This window comes from Anopheles arabiensis, chromosome 2, assembly GCF_016920715.1.
Source record: "Anopheles arabiensis isolate DONGOLA chromosome 2, AaraD3, whole genome shotgun sequence".
Lineage (NCBI taxonomy): Eukaryota > Metazoa > Arthropoda > Insecta > Diptera > Culicidae > Anopheles > Anopheles arabiensis.
The window spans coordinates 1,546,984-1,568,705 of record NC_053517.1 but is presented as its reverse complement, the minus strand read 5'-3'; the positions used below and the strand labels follow the sequence as shown (position 1 = coordinate 1,568,705).

At 48.5% G+C, this 21,722-nt stretch overlaps 1 protein-coding gene across 3 annotated transcripts; it reads left to right on the top strand.

The window, feature by feature from the left end:
• Positions 1-1,245: 1,245 nt before the first annotated feature.
• Positions 1,246-19,911, top strand: LOC120896106. Of its 3 annotated transcripts, none has more exons than XM_040299966.1 (5): positions 1,246-1,587; positions 17,873-17,989; positions 18,089-18,647; positions 18,730-18,884; positions 19,016-19,911. In XM_040299966.1, exons 2-5 carry the CDS (start codon positions 17,915-17,917, stop codon positions 19,172-19,174), a joined length of 948 nt encoding a protein of 315 aa, XP_040155900.1. In that variant the 5' UTR covers positions 1,246-1,587; positions 17,873-17,914; the 3' UTR covers positions 19,175-19,911. The 3 variants fall into 3 exon arrangements, with proteins under 3 accessions (XP_040155900.1, XP_040155899.1, XP_040155901.1); XM_040299965.1 differs by having other exon boundaries at positions 1,247-1,679; XM_040299967.1 differs by having other exon boundaries at positions 1,251-1,367.
• The last annotated feature ends 1,811 nt before the right edge of the window (positions 19,912-21,722 follow it).

Here is a 21,722-nt window from a genome sequence, read left to right as displayed (position 1 = left end):
AATTGCTAGCTGAGGCATGATGAATGTTCGCGCCCAGGTGAGTGGAAAATGGTGGCCGATCAAGCCATCACGACCTTACATCATGTCTTTGGTGCAGTGGAAAAAAATCGTGCCAAAATCATCTTAAAAATCGTTTGGAATAGTGTGAGGTGGAATCGTTCAATTATCGAACCATAATTGCTTAAACCTTCGCAGCATTGGGAGGATAATTTAAGCTGTTAAATGATTAATTTAAAAATAATATTAATACAATTACCTAATGGTAATGGGGATGTGTGTTGAGGTAAATGCTTAATTATGAAAACTGCTGGACCGCGTATCTGTTTGCATAATTGAGTAATGTTTTAAAGACAATTACCCATTTAACAGCTGCTCAAAGGTTAAAACACTAATAAAACATTATCTCATTCAAGCAACATGGACAGGCTGCGCTGTGTTGTGTCAGTTTAGCGTGTTAACAAATCTCTTTCTCCTCTGCGTTCCTGCGTGATTAATGGGCTTTAAAGCTCTATGTTGTGCACCTACACGATCGATACACTTGTTGCTCGATCTGCTAGACATGTGAATAAACAAAACGCTCACAAGCGCTCCGATCGTTGAAGGTGATTCCATTCTGTCTGCTAGCGTTTCCGAACCCGCACATTGTACATCAAGCGAGCGCCTGATCAAAAGTAGTTCACATGAAGATCTGCTGCCGGCAAGACCATCCGTCGTCATGGTAGGGATGATTCTTCACCCTCTCACCTGTGGTGGCGCGGGTCGTTTCCAACACGAGCACGAGCCGCAGTCGGCTGGAATCGACCCTTCTGTTCGGTGGAGGCTGGCGAGCGGCGAGGCAACAAAACTACAATCTCTCATACAAAGACAGAAGGTGCACGGCGTAAGTACAAGCGAAGCGCGGCTACGATGAGCACTGCTGCGGGTGAGCACGTGCAGCCGTGAATTAGAGAAACAGAGAAAGAGCCATGAACGATCATGACGATGATGATGATGATGATGTCGTTCGGTGCGGATAAAGCGGCAGCCTACAGCCAGCAGCAGCTGAATGGAAGGGGAAGCAAACAGAATGCAAACGGGCCGGTCGGTAGTGCAGCGGGCCAAAGCGCACGAACCCTCTACAATGCGGCTGAAGATTCAAACACGATCCATACCATGCGACGCCCGGAGTGGGACGGATGGTTTGGTGGCGTCACGGTGACGAGGGTCTCGTTTTGGGGTTGTTTTTCATAAAATTGAACCACAAGGCGAATAATGGCGTTATTTGGTGTTTGAACGTTCGGCACCGCGCACAGCGTCCGGCTGCCCTTGTGTAGCAGATCGCGTTCGTCGCTTGATCCTGCGTTGAAGTCGTTTGTTCGTTCAGCTCGGTACGGCTTTCCATCGTAGCAAAACGGTGCAAGAAAGTGGCGAACGTTGGGGAAGCTTAGTGAGGCGGAGCTTTTTGTTGGTGATTGATGAGTTTCAAAGATAAGGATCATTAGATACACAACGGAAGCTGCCGCTCGGGTGCGGGTGATTTATGTTTGAACGAGTGAAATACGACATCGACATCGACGTGAACTGCCAGTGACATAACAGCCGAAACAGGTGCCAATGTTAAGCTGAGGTGAAACGTTTACGCCGTTATCGTAGCAACGCGACCGGAAACTATCTCAAATCCCAACCCCAGAAGATTCATAGTGAGTGGCACGGACGATCGTTATGGTGTGATTGGATTTCATTAATCATTGCAACAGGCTCGGCAAACGCTTCCGTGCAGTGTTCGTTACGATCGATGGGTGATTGCTGTGGGGCATTGAAAGGAAGGGAACTAAAAAGCCAAAAAAGGTGTTGACTTGAGCGTGCCCCCGTTCAGCTTATCGGGTGAAAGGCAGATCGACGGTGGGAGTGATCGTGATCGTTTTCTCCTTTCGCAATAGTGCAAACCGATGCCATAGGATTCTCAGTCCTTCTCAGGTGGATTAGATCGGTCGAAAGGGACAAAATGAAATACAAACCAACCTCCCCTCGTTTCCATGGCAACTAAAGCACCAGTTTAATGGCTTATTGTATTGGTGGTTTTCGTATTCAGGGGCTTTGTGGGCTCGTGGTAGCGCTGCTTCTGCCTGAACGGGCAAAGTATTTAGAAAAGTGCTAGTGGGACGCAGTTACTTTCAACATCGATTACACCTCCAATGATCGTCCGCGCTGTGTGTAACCGATACTGACTCGTGCCCTAATCGTAAGCCCCTCGGTTCGAAACGTGCAAATGTGTGTTACGATGAAAGGAGATTGTACTTTGTAGAATCTCGTTTTCGATCGATCATCGGGAGATCGGGTCTATCCTCCGTCTACGGTGTGCAATATTCGCACGTGCAATTATGCAATGAACTGTTGGTAGCGAGAGAGCGGTGGAAAAAGGTGGTTTTGAAACAACTGGAAGGAAACAAAACATGTACATCGACTTTTATGCCACTCTTCGCATTGTTTAATTCATGCCGCACGGTACGGAGCAAGGGATCATCCTCATGGGTGTTGTTAATTTTCTCAGTCATATCGGGCCGGGTGATCTATTGTTTCACGGTGCCCGTTTAGCGGGGTATCTGGATTGCACACGCGTACACAAAATCACGCTTCTCCCGACAACATCGCTTGTTCTCTCCTTCGTCTCGCCTCCGTCACTCGTTCTCTAAGGTCAGGTGGTCATAAATTTGGCTGTCTTTCTTGGCGGCCGGCATATCGCATCCATCTTTTGTCGAGCTGCTGGTGCGCGATGCGACTACTGGCATTTAGTGGTACGGTGCCGCTCTTTGGGAGCACGGTAGACGATTTCGGCGTTTGCGTTAATGTTTACGAAATTATGCTAATGTGTGCTCACACTCACATGAGCCCGCAGATAAACGCAGATGGGGAAAGGAAAGCTCTCGCAAAGAAAATGCATACACACACGCACACAGGAAAACACACAGATGGTTATTATGTGCAACCCGGTGGCGCCCGAAACCTTTTGTTGCTCGTGCCGAAGAGCTGAAGAGACAGGTTCGTTAATGTACGACCGTTAGGATTGTTATCAAAACGCTTACGAGGGGGGGCTGGAGAGGCATGAAGCAAATTTTACGGTTATGGAACACCGATGCAGTGACGTTAGCAGGTGCATAGAGAAATAGGGGTTCGATTCCCGGAGGCTTCTGCTGGCCGTTGGCTGGTTGGCAGTAGATAAGAGTTTGCTTTTTAAATGAAGTCATCAGTTTGTTGTTGTGTCAAGGTCTGCTGTTGCTGTCACTGTGGTAGCATAAACTTTCAAAATGGAAATCTTCTACCAAAGTTTAAAACTATCAACGGGGAAGCAAAGTAAATTCTTCAAACTGCCCTGGGACGTTCGCTTTTTTTGTCTGCTGCAATGAGACAATGCGATGAAAAGAAGTGAAAAGAAAATGGTGAAAATAGTAACATACCAAAGGTTCGTTACAAATGCACAGGACCAGAAACGGAGCGTAGCGTACCGAAAGAATTGTGCAGTGGATTCATTCAATTTAAATTTTTATGATTGTTGCCCCCAGTTTCTTAGACATTCCGCGAGCAGCCGCGCATTGCAGCTAGAATTTGTTGCATTGTGTGTTTTCCTTACACTCCAGACACTCCCTAGAGTGCACAGTGCACATTGCATTGTTTGATTGTTCGCTTTTCCGTCCCTACTCATTGCTTTATCCTGTTGGTCAGAGTGTATAGTTTTTTTTGCTGCACTATTGTATGTGTGCATCCTTGGAGGGTGTATGGCTGCGTTGCTTGCATCGTTCAAAATGCTTCAGATTGGATTAGACGATGAGAGGAGTAAAAAATCTACTCAAAGCAAACGTTGAGCTCGTTCGCCTATCCTTCCGTTTTTATACCACTTGGCATGCATCGAACACTTGGACGATCGAAAGGAAGTTTAATTCGATTAGAAGCATTCGTCTGGATTTGCGGCAGGTTCAAGGGGCGCAGGACAAGCAGGAATGGATTGGTATTGATTTTCTGTTCCATTTAAAGCGGCCGCTTTCCCCATTGTCAGCCAATTGTTGCCGCTGGTCAAGAAGTGGGACGATCTTGGGCAGGATGGTTATGCAATCGTAACCCGCATCTGAATGAAGGGGAAAGGATTGGAAGCTGATGAATGCAATTATCTGATGAGTTTCTGGAGAATATTGTACACACTTTTGATGTGCCATTTTATGCAACAGCTTTCGGAACGGAAACTGAAACGTTTGAAGTGTATTAACTGCCCGTAGGCTGGCATGTAATGCGGCAATGTGTATATTGAAAGTAGCAAATCAATAATGTTGAAATAAGCAATGCTTTGGATCACTAACGACGATGTGAAACGCATTCCCTTAAAAGCTCTTGGATTGCTGTAACATTCAGCTAAACAGTTCAGTGGAGTATAATTGTAAGCCACTTTAAAGGTACGACTTCCCGAACGGGAGAATCATTAGCTTAATACAAACGCCATTCCGTACAGCAACCAAGAATGGCACCGAAGTGGACGAACATTTCGTTTCACGGCTTGCTCTGTCCGCATCGCAAGCATCATAAAAATAGATGACAAGGGATTTGTAAACATTTTCCATCCAGTGCGTGCTGTAATCCGCCCAACCAAAAGGCAAAGTTAATTGGGAAAGGTTAACTTAACGCTTGGGCTCAGGTTGGAGCTGGCGGCGCCGGCAGAGAGCTTTCGCCGACGGGTTTCGTGGTAAAAGTTGTCAATTTGTCAATCTAAACGGGGTACGGCGCTCTCCCGCAACCCGCGAACCCGTACGTACCCGCGAAAGGTGACCGTTAAAGATTGTAATGAGTAATTAAATTTTAATTGATAATTTAATACTTCCAGTGCGCGGTTGTATGGCAGAACCATTTACAATGGTCTAGATGTTAGCCCGCACTAACGCTTGTTTGTGGAGGGTTTGCGTTGGTGAGAGGCCACCCGATAATAAATTACCGGGAATGTGGGTAAGGCCCATTTTTTGGTAGAAATTGTTCGAAAATCGGCGCCGTTTGGTAAAATGAGTTTCGAATCAGTTGCAACATTCACATAAATAATTTGTACAGAAAAACGTCTAAGTCCTCGGATGTTCAAGCAGTTGCCTGTGGAGATAACCATGGCCTAAATAATGACGACAGAGCTCTGGAGAGTATTGGTCTCATTACCCAATTTCTCTAGGTTGTCTCCAGCTAGCAACAAGTGTAACAATTCCTGGAAGCTTGTCCACCGCTTGTAAGCAAACTGGCCAAATGATAGTCCTTTTGAAGAGCTGAGGAATGCTTGTTTCAGAATAAATGAATAGCAACAAGAAGCAACCGTCAATAGACATACCAATTTTCCGTACGACGCGGTGAAACGATCAAAGGTCAGAAAGAAGAGGAAAAAATCACTTTGTCCCACCGACCTAAAGCGGTTCATTAGGGGTGCTATGGCAATGTAACGCTTTTCCAGTAATTTGAATGCTGTTCATCTTGAAACGTGCAATCGTTGTGGTTGCTAGCCAACGGTGGAGCTTAAAATTGAACATAACTTTTGACCATTTCCCGCGACCTGTGGGTGCTTACGCACGACACGCTTTAGGGCGTCTGATTGCAGCACTGACCCTGAAATGATATTCCAATTCCGTAATGGATGTTGTGTCTGCGTGTGGTTTGAGAAATTGTTGTACCTAATAGACGATAAACGATGCATTGCTAATGCTGGTAAAGAGAGCAAGGGCAATTGTTGTCATGGGTATGCCGCTAGGAAATCAATACCATACCATGATTACAGTTCGGTTGTACCCAAAAGTTGTCGGACAACAGGTTGGGGAAGAATTTCAACGCATATTGCACACACTGAGGCACGCTGAAGAGGATTCCCGCACGAACAAACCTGAATGTTTTCGAGGTTTTGCCTCTAGCCACGGTTTCTGCGTGTGTGTGTGTGTGTGACCACAGACGGTAGCGGTTCGCGACACCGGCAGAACCAATCCGGAAAGATCATCCGGCAGGACATGGTCCCACGACGAACGGTGTGTGTGTGTGTGGTTCTGTCCGATACGTGTCATTTCGAACGGAAAGGATCGCGCCCGGACACACGTTTGTCACACCGTGTAATGTTGCGGTTTGTATGTATGACAGTGAGAGACAGAGAAAGAGTGTGAGAGAGAGAGAGAGAGAGAGAGAGAGAGAGAGAGAGAGAGCAAGAGAGAAACCACTTATCTCGTGCACTCGTTTTCCTTCAGCCAGCAATTAAGCATGGACATTTGATTGCGTGTGCATAGCTTGATGTGATTTGCACGTGGCGCAGAACGAACCAACACACGATGGTAGCCTATCGAGTAAGAATCGATTGGCCCACCCAGCATGCTGGCACGGATGGATGGCAGGGGTTTTTTTTATACGGCTTCTCGTTCGGAAAAGTTTTGCACCGCAACCCTGGGGCCAGTACACGAGTGCATGGTGCAAACTGTTGCAATGCAGAGACACGTTTACCGGTGTGAGTACAGCATTTTTTTCCCCTCTGTGTCAACCTTTTCCGGACTGATGTGTGATGAAACACACACACACACACACACACCGTGTGGGATGATTGGAAGGATATTTTCTGAATTGCAGTTTTACGCGCCAGAGGGAGTATCAACGACAGGGAAAAGACCACTCAAATGCTCAATAAAGGTCAAAAGGTTATCGATCGAAAAAGGGATTAGTTAGTGAAAATGGGAAAGTACTGTGGGTGTGTCGTAAATATCAATCTATCGGTGTGTGTTTTTTTCTCTCTCGAATTGTCTAAAGTGTGTTTCTAACATACCAATGTCCATAATTCTGGAAAATGCTTATTAAACCTTTCTCATTGCATGGAAATTGATGGGTGGTTAACCCATCGATTAAGTTTCTCCCAGAACATGGGGAAAAAAGTCACACGTACACACATACATACATACACACACACACACACGTACACGTTTGCGGTGTACCAAATGGATGGGATTTAGCACGAAATTGACAGACGGAGGCGCCCAGAATGCTCAATCATCGCTCGGCAAACAGGCCGCCGCACATCAACGAGCTGGATTGCGGTTGGAAAGGATTTATGAGCGCGAGCAGCGGGTTGTGGGCCGCTGGATGTGTGTCGCTCATGACGTATGCGGACCTTTCCGGGCGACGGTGGCTTACGATTGTAGGGAGGGAGGGGGGGGGAGGGGTTGTAGCGCCCGCTGGCTGTAAATAATTTAGCCGCTACAGTGTACGATTTGGCGACGAACGCGACCGCGACTTATTATCGGCTTTTGTAGTTTAGCCGGGGCTGAGGGGGAGTGCTTCAATGAGTGCGAGAGAGGATATTGTGAACACATGCACTGTAAAGCCTACCATGTGGCACTAGTAATTTACAGTTCATAAAGTGCGTCGTTTCGGAGGTGGAGAGGGAGGGGGGGCAGTGGCAGGGAAGCTAGGGGAGCCCACCAACACAGAATCGTTCATCATCGCCCCATCGTTCCATGTGGCAAAAAGGAATCTATCCGAGCGCTTGGGAAAGTTCACTTCGCCGAAGCACACACACACACACACTAGCGTATTCACTTCCGCCCGGACACAAACACTGTTCCACCCGTTATCTACCAGTTCGAAGAGTCGATGATTGTAACTGTGCGGCGTAACACGAATTTCATAAATTCAATTTTAATCCGCCACGGCTAAGCCGGTGGAAATTTATGGGTGTGATTTCGCCCGCGCACCGCAAGTGAGCGCGTGCGGCGGGCGTTTCGTTTGTTTTTCGCGTGCTGTCCCGTGCACCGGCCAGATCGGGTACACACACCGTTGGGGTTGCGGCTGGCGGCTGGCGCGGGGGACCGCAAAAACCACGAAGGCACTTTTGCAAACCTCCCCGATCGCCAACAGTTTTCCGTCCGTTTTGGGGAGGAAACTGATGTCTCACCGTTATCGCTTGGCGAATGGGGGGGAGTTTGGGATTGATAAGTTTGTGGAAGGAAGCCAAACGGAATGGTCTGTGACAGTCGTGTGTGTGTAGACGATAACAGTTCTACGTACCCAGCAAGGTTGGCAAGTGCTGAAAGCAGAACTTCATTTAAATTCGGGAACTTTTCACTTCCAATCTGGACAGGGACAACACGTAAGCAAGGCAAGGAAGGTCGTGGGGCGGGTCAAGTCACAAAACCTCACGCCCAACTCTGGGGTGGTCTCCGTCGTGGGGGCATTATAATCTCATTTCCAAATGGGAGATGGAAATTTATTAGCAGCTAACTACCATTTCGTGACGTGTGCGCGCTGATAAATGGCTCGCGAGCGATTTCGGCGAAACAACGTGCGTGCCCGCGCGCGCGCGTGTGTGTGTGTGTGTGTGTGTGTAGCGCAGCCGCCTCGAAGATGATCGGAAAAATGCGGCGAACGGTCGCGCGCGGAAGAAGATGATGGGCCCCCGTCGAGGCAAAGAGATGATGTTGCAATAGATGAAGCTCCCGTTCGCCCGCATCGGTGCCATTCATCATTCTGTCAAATTGAAAAAAGCGTGTCGGCGGTGTACGCGCCGTACGGGCTCTCGGGCAAGGCGCAAGGCTTGTTCGACGGCTGCCATTACCATGCTCCGGCTCATCTCCCGCTTGTTCGCATTGCTGCCTCATTGACGGATTCGTTTTTCATTAGTCGTTTTATTTTACCGCTGGGACGGTGTGAGGGAGGGGGGGGATGTTTGAATCCTCCAACCTGCGGAGTTTTCAATTACAGCGTTAGCGTGCAACATTACGCGTGTGCGCGATGCACGGTCGTCGGGCGTATTGGTTGGCTTCGGAAAAGGGCCATACCAAAACAACAACCCAAATGCAATCAGATAGCGACGGTGCTCCATTAATGAAAATATGACAAAACGTTCGCGAGCTACCGTGGAATGGCTTTACATCATGTTTCTGCCCGTGGGTTGGATGTTGGTGCTGGAAACCCATGCATTTGCACACGCCGTTGTGCGTAGGGAAATATGAAGCCACTTCCCCCCACTTTAATGATCGCAAACGATGTCTTTAATTTGAGCAACAGCAGCCACTTTATGTACACGGTGGCATTGAAGCTTTTAATGTGATTTACCCCCAAGCCGTAAGCGCAGCACTCGAGGTGGTTAATTCGGGCCGTGCGCACGGTGAGATGGAGAGGCTTTTGCGTCGGAACCGAGTGAACCGAGTGAAGAAACGTTCGCATCTGAAGAGGCTCGGGAAAATAATGTGCCCCATTGGGCGTTTAGTTTCGCTAAGCAATGGGAGGGAAACCGTTACGACAAATCGGGGAACTAGTTGAAGTGATGTCATCGATTAATCGAATGTGTTTCCCTAATGCGTTCCCTTGGCTGTGTCCGCCCATCCACCTCGGCGGAAGAGACACTTGTCGATGGATATCAATCGGCTTCAATTTATGTGGCCAATGGGGGGTTTTTACTGTCCAGCGGTCCAGACGACTTAGAGCTTTTTGCGGGCATTTGCTAGAGGAGGAAAAGCTCTTGCAAAGTGTGGTTTTACCGTTCGGGGGAGCTGATGTGTACGGACGAGCTCTTGCAAAAACCGAAGCAAAAAAAAAAAGGAACGAACCTGGACATAGCGTCCAACGTCCGGTGCTGGAAGAGATAGAGCTCTAGGTTGGTCCATAAAAGTTTATCGACCGCCCGAAAATTCGTAACAAATGAGCAATCGATGTCGATATCTCTACTGGACGTGTGTGTGTGTGTGTGTGGGTGAATGCGTTTGCTCCGCATGTAGATTTTGCACCTACCCAAGGAAGGACTGTTGTGCTCGCAGGTTCGGCGGAAGGACTGATTGTGGTAGGACGGTCTAATATTGGACGGTCTACATAGCTGTGGAGGGAAGCAGGAGGAACAGAAATTGGAAGGAATTGGAGGTGCGAACGGAAACGACCAGAGAACGATTAATGATCTGTATCGATGATAAACATGATGTGAAAACAGATGAGCTTTTGAGTGGAACCAGAGGCGGCCGGTGGCCTATTGGAACGTTGATTTTTGTGCTCCTCTGGGGACAGTGTTGGGTACTGGGATTCGTTCTATTTTTCTTTCCTACTAAAGTGGATGGCAAGTGGATGGCTGTGTGTGAGAAAGAATGTTTAGAGAGTTATTGAGTTTACATGAAGATATTTAAACATCTTTGCCTCATAAAGGTGTTCAAAAATGCCAAGAAATTGGAAAACTACCTAACGACGTAGTGTCTGACAATAATGAAATAAATATTAAATGCTTAAAATGATGAACCAAGTATAATATAATAGAAAGCTTAACCACCATCTTCTACCACGCCGATGAAGCCGATATGTGTTCGCAATATAATTAGTGATTGGACCACAAACTCATCATGTTCTAGCAGCAACAGGAGAGTTTCTGGAATTAATACGAATCATGCCATCATCGCTTCACGCCACTCGATCCAGTATCGGGTTTACTTGCAACTTGACCGTAGTACACCGGTGCAGCAGCGGATGAGCGTTAGTTAGGGTTACGGTTATGCAAACATGCAACGAATTGATTATCGGTCCGCGTGTCCGAGCCTGCATTAGCGCATTTTGCGAAAGGTATGCCGACGACGGCGATACGAATGGACATCTCTTGAAGTGTGTTTGACGCAGCGCCGCGGCGCTTCGATTGTATCATGAACCGGTCGAATCGTCCCGAGATGCTTGCTGCCGCAGGACTGGTGCGAAACTTTGTTGATGAGATTGTGCACTTGAGCTTGTTTGATCAATAAGTGTACGGGGTCGGGGAATGTGAGTGTACGGGTCGGTATACCGTGCTGCGTCACATCTGAAACAGTGGCCAAGCATTGAATAGGTTAATATGCACCTTTGAACCTATGCCCGATGTGTTTGATCCCGGTGAACGATGACTTTGGTTGTTATAATTGAGCTATCCTTTCGAATTTTGATAATACCGAATTTAATACAGGGGAAAAAGATAAATAAAGTGATCTACTATTTACATCTGTGGTCAGATAAACATACCAAGTCGTTGAAACGTTCCCAACCGTAATAAGTTAATGCGGGTGCGTAGTTATACAGTCACGTCCCGTAGCTGTTCTGAGGTTTCCGTCGTTCGTTAGCGACTGTCCGAATCGCAGCAGAAAAATTAACTACCTAGTGAAAGCGTTCCGTGGCGAAGAGCGCAAAAGTGATAGTGATTCATAGTCCCCATGATGGACTTAACGAAAGATCTGGCGCCGTAATCGTCCCAGGCCAGGGAGAAGAAGATAATCATCGGAGGAAAATTATATCTCTATAAATATTTTTCCCATCGGTGGCACTAAAACAGCTCTGCCGGGGGCAGAGGTACGCAACAACGGGGAACTCTTGCTTCTGCTCACTTTCGCTTGCCCACATTCCCCCCCCCCCTGGCAGCCGGCACTGGCCCCTTACTGGCTGGTGTGTAAGTGCTCGTTCCGGGGGAAATTTATTGGCGCTATCATGCTGAAATCAGGTACTGCCACTTCTGCGCGCCGTGTTCTGATGCAGCCAGATTCTGCTTCTTTCCTAACGATCTGCCAGCCACACACATTGGCCATGGTGGCAGGTGAAGCTGGTCTGCTTGAGCTGGGGAGGAGAATTTTTTAAATAAATAAAAGCAAAACTGTTTTAAACTCCAATAACACTTAACGACTAAACCAGAGTTCTGGTGAAACATAACCGGCAATGCCGGTAGCGAAGTGATACAGTTTCTCCGGACACCGGGACTATCCTTGTGTGTGATGACCGTGTGCACACGGTTCCTGAGAACCGTGGATGGAAAGAGAAGATAGTTGTAAGAAGCGGCAAACTATGAGCACACCATACACACATGCCACACCCACTAGAGTGATGTGTAGCAAAGGCAGATCGCTTTCGCGGTCGAAGAAGGACGCTTTCCTCGGCTCACTCTTGGCGGATCCAAAACCCGGAGGAGGAAAATGGGATCGTGGTTTGACTTTGGTCGTGTTTTTGCCACTCTACGCTCTGGGCCCTGTAGGTGCCCAGAGCCGTGCATTTCATCACAAGCTCACTTCTTTCTCGAAATGGACCCCGGCACCCGGCACTACAAGACGGTGGAGCACATTGTAAAGAAATACGGTACGGTTTGGAAATAACGTTCTGCTCATGAATATTAATTTCGATATTGTTGTTGCTGCTGCCACCGTGGTGTTTTCTCATCCAAGTATACGTCAGTTTTAGTCGGGCGATCGCCATCGCCGCAGCGTTTGTAACGTTTCAGCTGCCGGCGCCGCGCTGTTGGCTGAAGTTAATTTTTATTGTTTTAAAATTATCAATTATCGTAAATTTGGGCACTTTCGTTGGGTTTGTGGAGGGGGGGGGGGAGGGTTGAGGCGAAAGAAAGATGATATCGAAAGTTTACTGTTTGGTTTGGCAGGCAGCGAGCACTGCGTGATGGGGCTTGGGCCCATGAAGTGGAATGAAATTAATTTAGCCAAACAGAGATCTGCTGGGGGTGTGAATTAATTGTTTATTGCGGGGTCATAGACTGTGGATAAGCGCTTCCGAGCAATCGTGCCGTCCCATTATCGAGCCGGGGCAATAATAAATATATAGGCATCAGGAACAGTGGTTCCTGAAACAGTCTGTCGGGAGGAAACGTTTCATGAAAAAGTCCATAAAATTAGCAAATTATGAATGTAACGTTTCCGTGCTGTGAAGAATTTTCCCAAAAAGGAAGATATCATCTCACGGTAACTACTGTGCAGTGTGCCCCATTTTCTAATGCACCCGAAAAGTGAAGCAAACAGGGACTCTTTAGGGCCACTCCTCGTGCACAAGGAATTCACGAGTGAGAACTAATGAAGACTAATGATGGCCGGTATTTTTGTAGCACGCAGTAGCAGCAGTAGCAGAAGCAGCACCACCGGATAGCAAACACCACACTACTGAAAGTCCACTCGGAACGAATAGCGCCTCCTTAGAGCACTCGCACTGCTCCCCAACAGCACTAAGAGCACTTCACTCCATATGGCCCTATTCGCTGCAAATTGTTTCACGTCGTGTCCAGAAGGACTGCCCCCTGCACGCCTTCGCTGCATCGGGCCATCGGGCCGAGTCTGTCTGGAAAGAACTCGTTGCGTCCGTCCAGGGTGCTCGCTGTGAGTCGGTGCTCCTAAGGGTGGACACAATGTGGCTAATGAATAATTGACCGTGGTTTCTACACGACGAGGACGAGGACGATGATGTCGATCCGTGCACCGACCCGGGTGCTGTGGGAGTTGTCGAAAAAGATTCGACAGTCGCTGTGTGGATGCTGAGGAGGCATAGAGACACTGGGATTGGGACTGGAATTTTGTCGTCGTCGTCGTCTTTTCGTCCGAATGCCCCAAACCGCGTACGAGTTCATCAAAATCCAGCAACAGCATCAGCAGCGATTGCAGAATAGTTTCATCCCTGCCTGATGACGGTCGGGCATCCGGGACGATGTGGTTTTGTGGTATTTTTGCAAACATTCGGTGACGTTTCTATTTTTGGGCAACAGCGGTATCACCCGACCCCTTTTTGGGCAGGGACGCTTTCGTCGGCAGTTTTTGCTGAGTGCAGAGCTAATTGATCGACACAAAGTCCATTCGTAGGTGGGTAGGTGGGTTCCATTGGCACTTGTTAGTACTTTGAGGGGTTTGTTACTGGGGCAGTATTGTCGAAGAAATTGAACAGAGTTGCCTTGCTGTTGCAGAGCAGGATGAGCTGTAAAAAGAAAGGCCTCTTAAGCCTGGTCCTCAATCTTCTTCGTTCTTCCATTAGAAATCGAATACGGAAACACTCCTTCAAAGATTGCCTAGAGCACTTTCATCAATCAAACTTATAAAACGAGTGCCACTTATGGCACACAAAATAGCCGCCCAGGAAAAGTTTCCGAAAAAACAACATCCCATCTATTATTAATCGAATGTCTGATGTGATGTCTTCTGTGCTGTCAGTTTCCTGCAGATGAAGTGTAAAGTTCTCATTGAACTCCAACACCTCAAACACTCGACAGCTCGACGTGTTTATTTACTTGCATCTGAAGACTACCACGGCTCCCACAGCCATTGCAACTCGGGTGCATGATCGCGGTGGCAAGAGCTGGCTGGGACTTAGCTCTAAACAATGCTTCAAATCCTCGACAAACACTCGTCATAGCTCTGGGTCGGCGAGAGCCGTCTGGGAGCTGTATGGCTCTCCCACTCCGCGTCAGACGCTTTGGGTGTGGCTGTGCAGTAATTTTTCGCACCCTTTCTTCCACTCTTTGGCGCTATATTTGCTGGACAAAAGTGTCGCGCTGTGATCAGGGTTTAAGTTTCTGGTTTCGTTCTAACGTCAAAACAAAACCGAACCACCGTAGCATCATTTTTGGTGGGAAAGGGTGATGCCAAGACCAAAGCGACCGAATGAAACCGTGAGATCTTACAGGTGTCTCAACCGGTAAAAGGGTTGGGTGGAAGATGTTACCATCGGAATACGGAATCACATTTTCACTCCATCCCCGTGTCGGTGGTGAAGCTTTCGAGGAAATATAAAAGTAGAAAGCTTTCGTCGAGCTAGAACCTTCTGCTGAAAGGCGGGCTGGGGGTGGGAGGTGTGCAGTGTGGAATCGCCAAATGGGTATTCATACGGTATATGGCATTTGTTTCTATTTTGTATGACTTCAATTATTACTTTCTATTCCATTGTCATTTTTCATCATTCCCGTTGTGGGCTTGGGGGCTCAGCTTCTCTGGGGGGTTTTCTACTTCTCTTCACTTCTCGCAGGGTCGGTTGCTCTGACGCTCCGGATGCTTTATTCGCCCTGGTTACCACTATTTACCATCGTAGATTTAACGCCGGATTCTTTGGTGTTAGTGTTTTACAACGATGTTCTCCCCTTTCTCCCCTTTCGCCGTTGCTTGAGGAGCCGGCCCGATTGGCTCTGCGGGGGGGAGAAACAGGGCGTCCGGTGCGGTCACTGTAACCCATCCATCCTGCGCTGGGGACCCGTGAGCTCCTTCAGCCTGGCGACAGGTCAGGACGGGACTCGGTTACCTTTGAAAAAAGATACCTGCTTCGGGTGACACGGTTGCTGTAACACAATGGCACTTGGGTTTCCTTTTTATCCCTTTAATTTTCTTCCATGTTGTTGTTTCATTATTATTTAGCTTTTCCTCCACGGGACCGGTGCCAGTGAATCATGATCCACCCACCGTTGGTTCATCTTGGCTGTCCGCGTGCCCCGCGTCCCCTGTCCAGTGTGCTGTTGCCTTCGGCAAGTACCATTCAGCCATTCAGTCAACAATCTGCTATCGCTAGGAAAAGGTTTTTGTTGCCACTTTTCACCAGCCTCACCAGGGTGAGGTGTACACTGGCGTTGGATTCGGTTTGCTTGCAACCGAGTGTCCTTTCATCTCCCTTCCCCCTTACTCTCCAGATCGAACCGGGCTCTCCCTTGGGCGGGAGAACCTGAAACTGTCGAGGATGTTTATGTGGGTGGTTTGTTTTGTCCGCAGCGTCCCACCGACCAGGCGCAAGGAGGGAAGGGAGAGAAAACAAAGCTCCTGCTCATGGCCAGCCCCGGGAAAGGTGACCGAGCGGAAACGGAAGTGTGGCGTTTGGTTGTGAAGAATCATCACCAACAACACAGCGTAACAATAACAAAAGACAACAAAAGTAACCCACCACGTTCAGCCCGTTGAGCTACGGGTAAATGTGCGGCGAGTGAAAAGAAAACAAAGACATCTTTATTTATTGGACTTCCTTCGGGGGACAGACGGCCGTTTCTTGCCTTTGGTGCAGGGTAAGGGCGAGCCCGTAGATCCGAAGGTCCGAAACGGGCAAGCTTTTCTTGCGACAGAGAAAGGATTCTTTTCGCACGTTCAAGGAAAGGGGGGAAAAAATAAAGTCCCTCGTCGCAAGGGCGGTAGCTTGTGGAAGGAAGGGCTTGATTTACATTTGTCAACGTGCTTTCGTTTGTGCTTTGTTTAAATTAAAATTTATCCGAGAGGAAATTGGAAAAGTGATGCAGAAAGACAGCGTGTCCAGCGGTCCCGGCTAGAGAAGATTGGGTTGCCTGTAATTGACCGTGACGTTAGGGGCGTGAAGTGAGGCGTAGACACACCACCAGCGGTGCAAGATGTAGCAAGGTAGATGATGTACATTGGTGAATAAGGCGATCTTTTCTAAGATATCAATTGCCAATGAGATGACTGGAATGTTTTGCGATGTTAACTGCAGTTTTGCATCTGTTGCTCGAGGCGGTTGATGGTTGATTGATGCTTTAGAATGGTTCCGTGTAGCTTACAAACCAGAGCAGAAAGTGACGTGCTAGCTTCAAATGATTGGAGTGGACTTAATTTAAGTGAATATTCCCACTCACTGCAAATACTAAGTACAACAGTTCACTCATAACGGTTCACCACGGGCGAATGTATTTCAATCAATGAAGTTTCAATTGAAACACATTCAATGCCGGAGCGTACATTCCGTGCATGATCATTAGGCTTGACCAGCCTATGCACTCCGTTTCCATTTCCGAAGCTAGATGAGCGAGTACGTACGAGATATCAATTGCATTTACCATGCACGAAACTCTTTGGAGGTTTTCCGTGATACTTTTCCTGGTACCTGACCGGATTGCAATCGATACGGTCCGACACTGGTTTATTGTTTGTGCGTAGCCGCATGGACACGTAACCGAAACGCCGGCCATACTCTGTGCCTTCGGTGCAGGCGATGATGATCTCCTCGGGGGGTTCCGTCCGAAGCATACCGGTGTGCTCTGTGTACTCGCCGAGCATTGCTGAAAGTTCATCAGAATTATCTCCGAAGCAGTTCCCGGATTGTGGTGCCGGCGGGAGCTGATTGAGACGAAACACGATACGTACACTGAGGGAGTCTGGTCGGGTTGTTCCTGAATGTGGAACCACTAGCAGAGTGCGAAACTGCCGAAAGCTTCTCCGGCCCATTGTATCTGCTATCTATAATCGGATAAACATATGATAAAGTGAGAATAATAAATCAATGCGGATGATATTTTCCGTCGTAGGATGGAGTTTCGGTTCGGCAAAGATGCTGCAAACCTCGGGTGAACCATGAATAAGTTTCGGCCTCATTATAACAAATGTCGACCGAGCGACAACAGCTGCCAGTAGCAACAGCAGCACAGGGTGTGTGTGAGTGTATTTTGGGCGCTTGTGGTCAAACAAGTTCCGTACGAAACAAAACTTTTGTCCACTTCGAACACGTGCGTTATGCATTGAATTTCAATTTTCCTAACCGAGCGAAAGTCGACACACAACTGCCCCGAAGTGTTGCACGGGAGCAGTAGGGGTAGTCGTGGCTCAGTGCCGTTCTGGCGTGGTTTGAGCTCCGGACGAGCAATGGGTGGATAAATTATATCTTCCTCTGGTTCTCACATCGTTCCCACAGCCGAGGGGGATGGTTAGTAGCGGGACTGAAGAGCTTAAGGAAGATCATTTGCGGGTAACACATCGGCATCCGTTGTGGGTGCAGTCCGTGCAGTGAAAACAAATGAAGGCCAAAATCCTGATTTTCATTCGGTTTAATTACGTTTACGAGCTCAGGGTATGGTTTTTGGTTGGATTGTGGCAATAGGATACACTGCACACTGTACCACTGCGTGACTGTTTTGGGGGGGCCTATGAAAAGTCACCGATGGCAAACCCGGCATCGAGCAACTATGTCCGTTCTGCTGCATGTGTTTGGGCTGTTGGGTGTTGGGCCGATGGAGCATTAGAGTTCTTTTTATTCGATTGACTTTTGAGAGACGCTCGAGGCATATTTAGCATGCTGCTAGGATGCTGCTATATCAATGTAGCGGGGTTTTGCGTCCATTCTACGAATGATTCATTTAATCTAATAGTATGTGGGTTGTTGCTTTGTGATTTTCCAGAACCATTCCCGATACACAGTCGAAAGGCTACTGCATGACAGGATGAAGGTTTCACTGTACATAATATTAATCTCGATCTTGCTCAGCAAGCATTACGCGTTATCGCACATAATCAGGGTGAGTGTGTAGCATCATGGCCAGGCCACCTTCCGAGTACGGTACTGATGGAACGCTATTTTCTCTCCCACTTCCCCCTTCTCTCGACCCTCACGGCAGAAACGGCAACTCTTTCGCGAGCAAGTGCTGCCGCATGCCGGAGGCAAAATACCGGACTCGGCCTTTTTAACCGATCGTTTGGCGCTGAACCGGCTGCAGAAGGATGGCATTGCCGTGCCGGACGGTGTGCTGCTCGAGCAGCGCCAGTACCAGGTGTACCCGCACCAGCACCGTACCGTACGGCCAACGTTCCGCGTCGTGCAGACGCCGGACAATCGGTACATCTCGCCGGAGGGCGAGTACAGCCACAATGCGCTGGCGACGGTCGATACGACGTACTTGATACCGCACGCCGGTGACAAATTGCTGCTGCATGATCATCCCCATCATCGGCCACCCCATTACGCCATCCCGAAGGCACCGATCCTCAAGGAACTTCGGCTGCCGAACTATGCCGTGTTTAATTTCGACTACAAAAAGAAGAAACCGCACGTGGGAGGAGCAGTGGTCCAGCTGGGGAAAGTCCCGCTGGGCTCGTACGAACACTATCGCCCACCGAAGCCATTGGACGGTGGATGGGCCCAGAGATTACCTCAAGATTTTGTGAGCTACCATGCAGGTAAGGTTGACTCAGGCTGTAGTGCGGCGATGCATACCTTTAGGCGTTTTACTGAGGGGCATTTCGTTACGATTCGTTGCAGCTGTCGGTAATGGTCACAATTATCCATCAACCCATCACGTACCTTCGTCGTCGTCGACGTCGTCGTCGTTGCCGTACGGAAGCGAGATTGGCGGCAGCTGGAACAGTGGCTGGGCTCCGTCCACGGGCAGTTCATCGAGCGAGTCTCTTTCGCCGGTAAGTTGGCAAAGGCGCAGCGCCAACGAAATCAGTGCCTGGTTCGCTGGTCGCCGTGTGCCTAATCGTTCCCCGCGAAATACTCACGAATCGTATCATTCAATTATTCTGTCAACGTTCCATCTCCACAGCAACCGCTCGGCAGTTTCGAGGACTATTATAGTCAGTTGAGCGATAAGCACCGCTTCTACCGAAACGTGGGCGAGCGAACGCCGGCAGCGGGACCAAAGCCCGCCAGCGTACTGTGCCGGGATCGCCAGCGTGGCCATCCGCAATGCCATCAAGCTTAAAATTGACTTCCTGTGACGGGGCCGGAAGTGTATCGCGGGCGAAAGTTGATACCATTCAGTCACCCATTTCACCGTACATTAGGCATAAGGATGTCAGGCGCGCGATAGGCCATCTAAAGGACCTTTCGCGAGCGCGAGAACCTGTACCTGCTATGGCTGATGGTGAGATTAATAGAGTGATTGACGGGATCAAACGCCAAAACGTGGACGCGTCGACTCTGGCGGTGTTGGACCTGCTCGCAGGGAACAATGCTGGGCAATAGGAGATCACACACACAGAGACAAAAAGAACGTTTACTTTTCCGCTCTAGAGATTGTGATTCGATAAGTGACCATAAAGAAAATAAAAAGAGAGAATGTTCAAGTACAAAAAAAAAACGGAACGAGCGGTATCGAGAAATGAGTGAAATAATAAAGCACTGAATGAAGATAAGCATCAGGCTGCCGTGGTGGTGGGGTATGGGGCACAGATGGCGTGGAGTGCACGGTGGAAGCTGCCAGCAAATGATACCCGACGTCCTTGACACTTGAAGCCATGAACTGGCCGTGAAAGTTGAGACGAAAAACGCTCACCATCTTCATCGTCACGTCCACCACCGCCTTTGATGATGACTGGTGCTGCTCGTCTAGGGTTCATTTCCATACCAGAGCTTACCACTAGCCCCCTCACTTCGAGCACGTGACGCAGCGCGTCCGTTGACAGAACGATGAGTATCACATTCCTGCTAAAGCTTTAATCATTCTGAGCTGGTTCGGGTGGATGGGGGTGGGGGTGGGTTTTCCCTCTCTTTCACTCCCTGGAACAGGGGTGAAAATAAGTGCGAAAAGAATTGACAAACTGCTCCATCACCCGTGACGTAAATTGGGCAGCGAGAAGAATGAAAACGCAAAAGACGTCGAAGCAAAACAACACCAAGCAGTGCGTGTCAGACAAACTGGGCCACCACCCTCCGGAGTGGACCGAAGTTGCCGCTATAATGATATGCAAAATATTGCAATAAATTGAATGTGGGATTCCTTCATTTCGTGCCTGCGTGGTGTGCTACCGGGATGGGTGCAAAAAAGTGGAAACTGAAGGCCAATGCGCTTTGGTAGGGACGATAAGTTTAATGGAGACGCATGGTCGTCCTATCGCGATGGAAGGGATGAGTGCGGCTTTATCTAAGGGTGTAAATCTTGTTCCATTTTCTCACCATTACATCTCACCAGGACATTGAAGGGGAAGAGGAAAGGGAGGTGGATGTGTGAGTGTGTAGATAAGCGCGGAAGGATGAAACACCCTGGGCATGGGCGTTAAGAATGGTGTCTCGATGGTGGTGCCATTGTACAAACATATGAATAATGAAGAACCAATAAACCCTTCACCTGGCGCCTGCTGTCTAAACTATTCTCCCGGCTTTTGCAAACAGACAGCCTACAGCTGATAAGCGTACCTCCCAGTATCCTACCCACTGGCCGCCACTTTCCGCTCGCCAGGGAGGGCTTTTGTGCACGTTACTGTCAATTTGTTGTTGAGCTTTGCATTTATTATTGATTTGTTCGAGCGTGCGATGTGTCTGCCTGGGCCGGGCCAGGCCTGCCGTCGGTGGCAGTGTCAGTGGTAGATAATGAAATCAATTTAGTTTTGCGTTAAATATTCATAGACGTCAAATTGAAATTAACGACTATGGGCCGGATAAAAGGCGAGCGCCGGTGTTGCGCTGGTGCTTCAGCAAACGCACTGGAAACGGTCCAGGCCGCTGGCTTTCTTTTGCACAATGAGTATGCTCAAACACTCACAAACAAACACAGGCACGCGTGGTGCTTTTACACAGCTTGAACGTACCAAGCCGTACCTGCGGGCAGTAGATCCTGCTGAACGGTGAATGGAAAAGTTTTTCCCCCTTGGAAAAACTTACTTTCCGCAAGCTTGCCGCGCTAGCATTTGCAGCGCTGGGTGGTGAAGTTTGGTAAAAGACAGTCAAATGGCTCGCTTTCGAAGGTCAGCGCAAAAGAATACCACCAAAATAGGACACGGCGGTTAAAGTATTTGCTACAAGTCTTGGGTCGAGTCCGCCCAATGGGAACGGAACAAAAGTCGAACTTCACAGACGTAGAGCGCATGAGATGGTTTGGCGCATTTGTTAGGGCGAATGTTTCCGAGCGACAGGGTGGTCATTGTTTCGGCGGGGAGGTTGTGGGGTAGGTTGTGTGACTCATCAAAGCTAATGGGGTGGACGAATGAGAAGGGAGCCCCAGAAATAGGGTGTCGGATAGTTTGGATTGTTGAAATTTCGAAATGAAACAAATGATCAGTCACAATCAAGCGCTGGAAAGTGGGTGGGTCAACTGTCCTTTTCGCCCGCTGTGTGGAAGCCGCAAGACGGAAAACACACAGAGAGTGTGTAAGTTTTTGCTTGTTAAGAGGTTAGAATTTAAGCAACCATAACAAGCGCACGTACACAGACACTTCGGACACTGCTTCGGAAAAGCAATTCGGTGCAAGCAAACGATCTGGGGGAAAACTATTTTCGGCGAACAATTTATCAACAGTTAATTTTGCTCTTCA

Coding starts and splice junctions, on each gene's coding strand:
- LOC120896106 (XM_040299966.1), top strand. CDS start 17,915: ATGAAGGTTTCACTGTACATAATATTAATCTCGATCTTGCTCAGCAAG. Junction 17,990..18,088: donor CGTTATCGCACATAATCAGG/GTGAGTGTGTAG, acceptor CCCTCACGGCAG/AAACGGCAACTCTTTCGCGA. Junction 18,885..19,015: donor CGAGCGAGTCTCTTTCGCCG/GTAAGTTGGCAA, acceptor CCATCTCCACAG/CAACCGCTCGGCAGTTTCGA.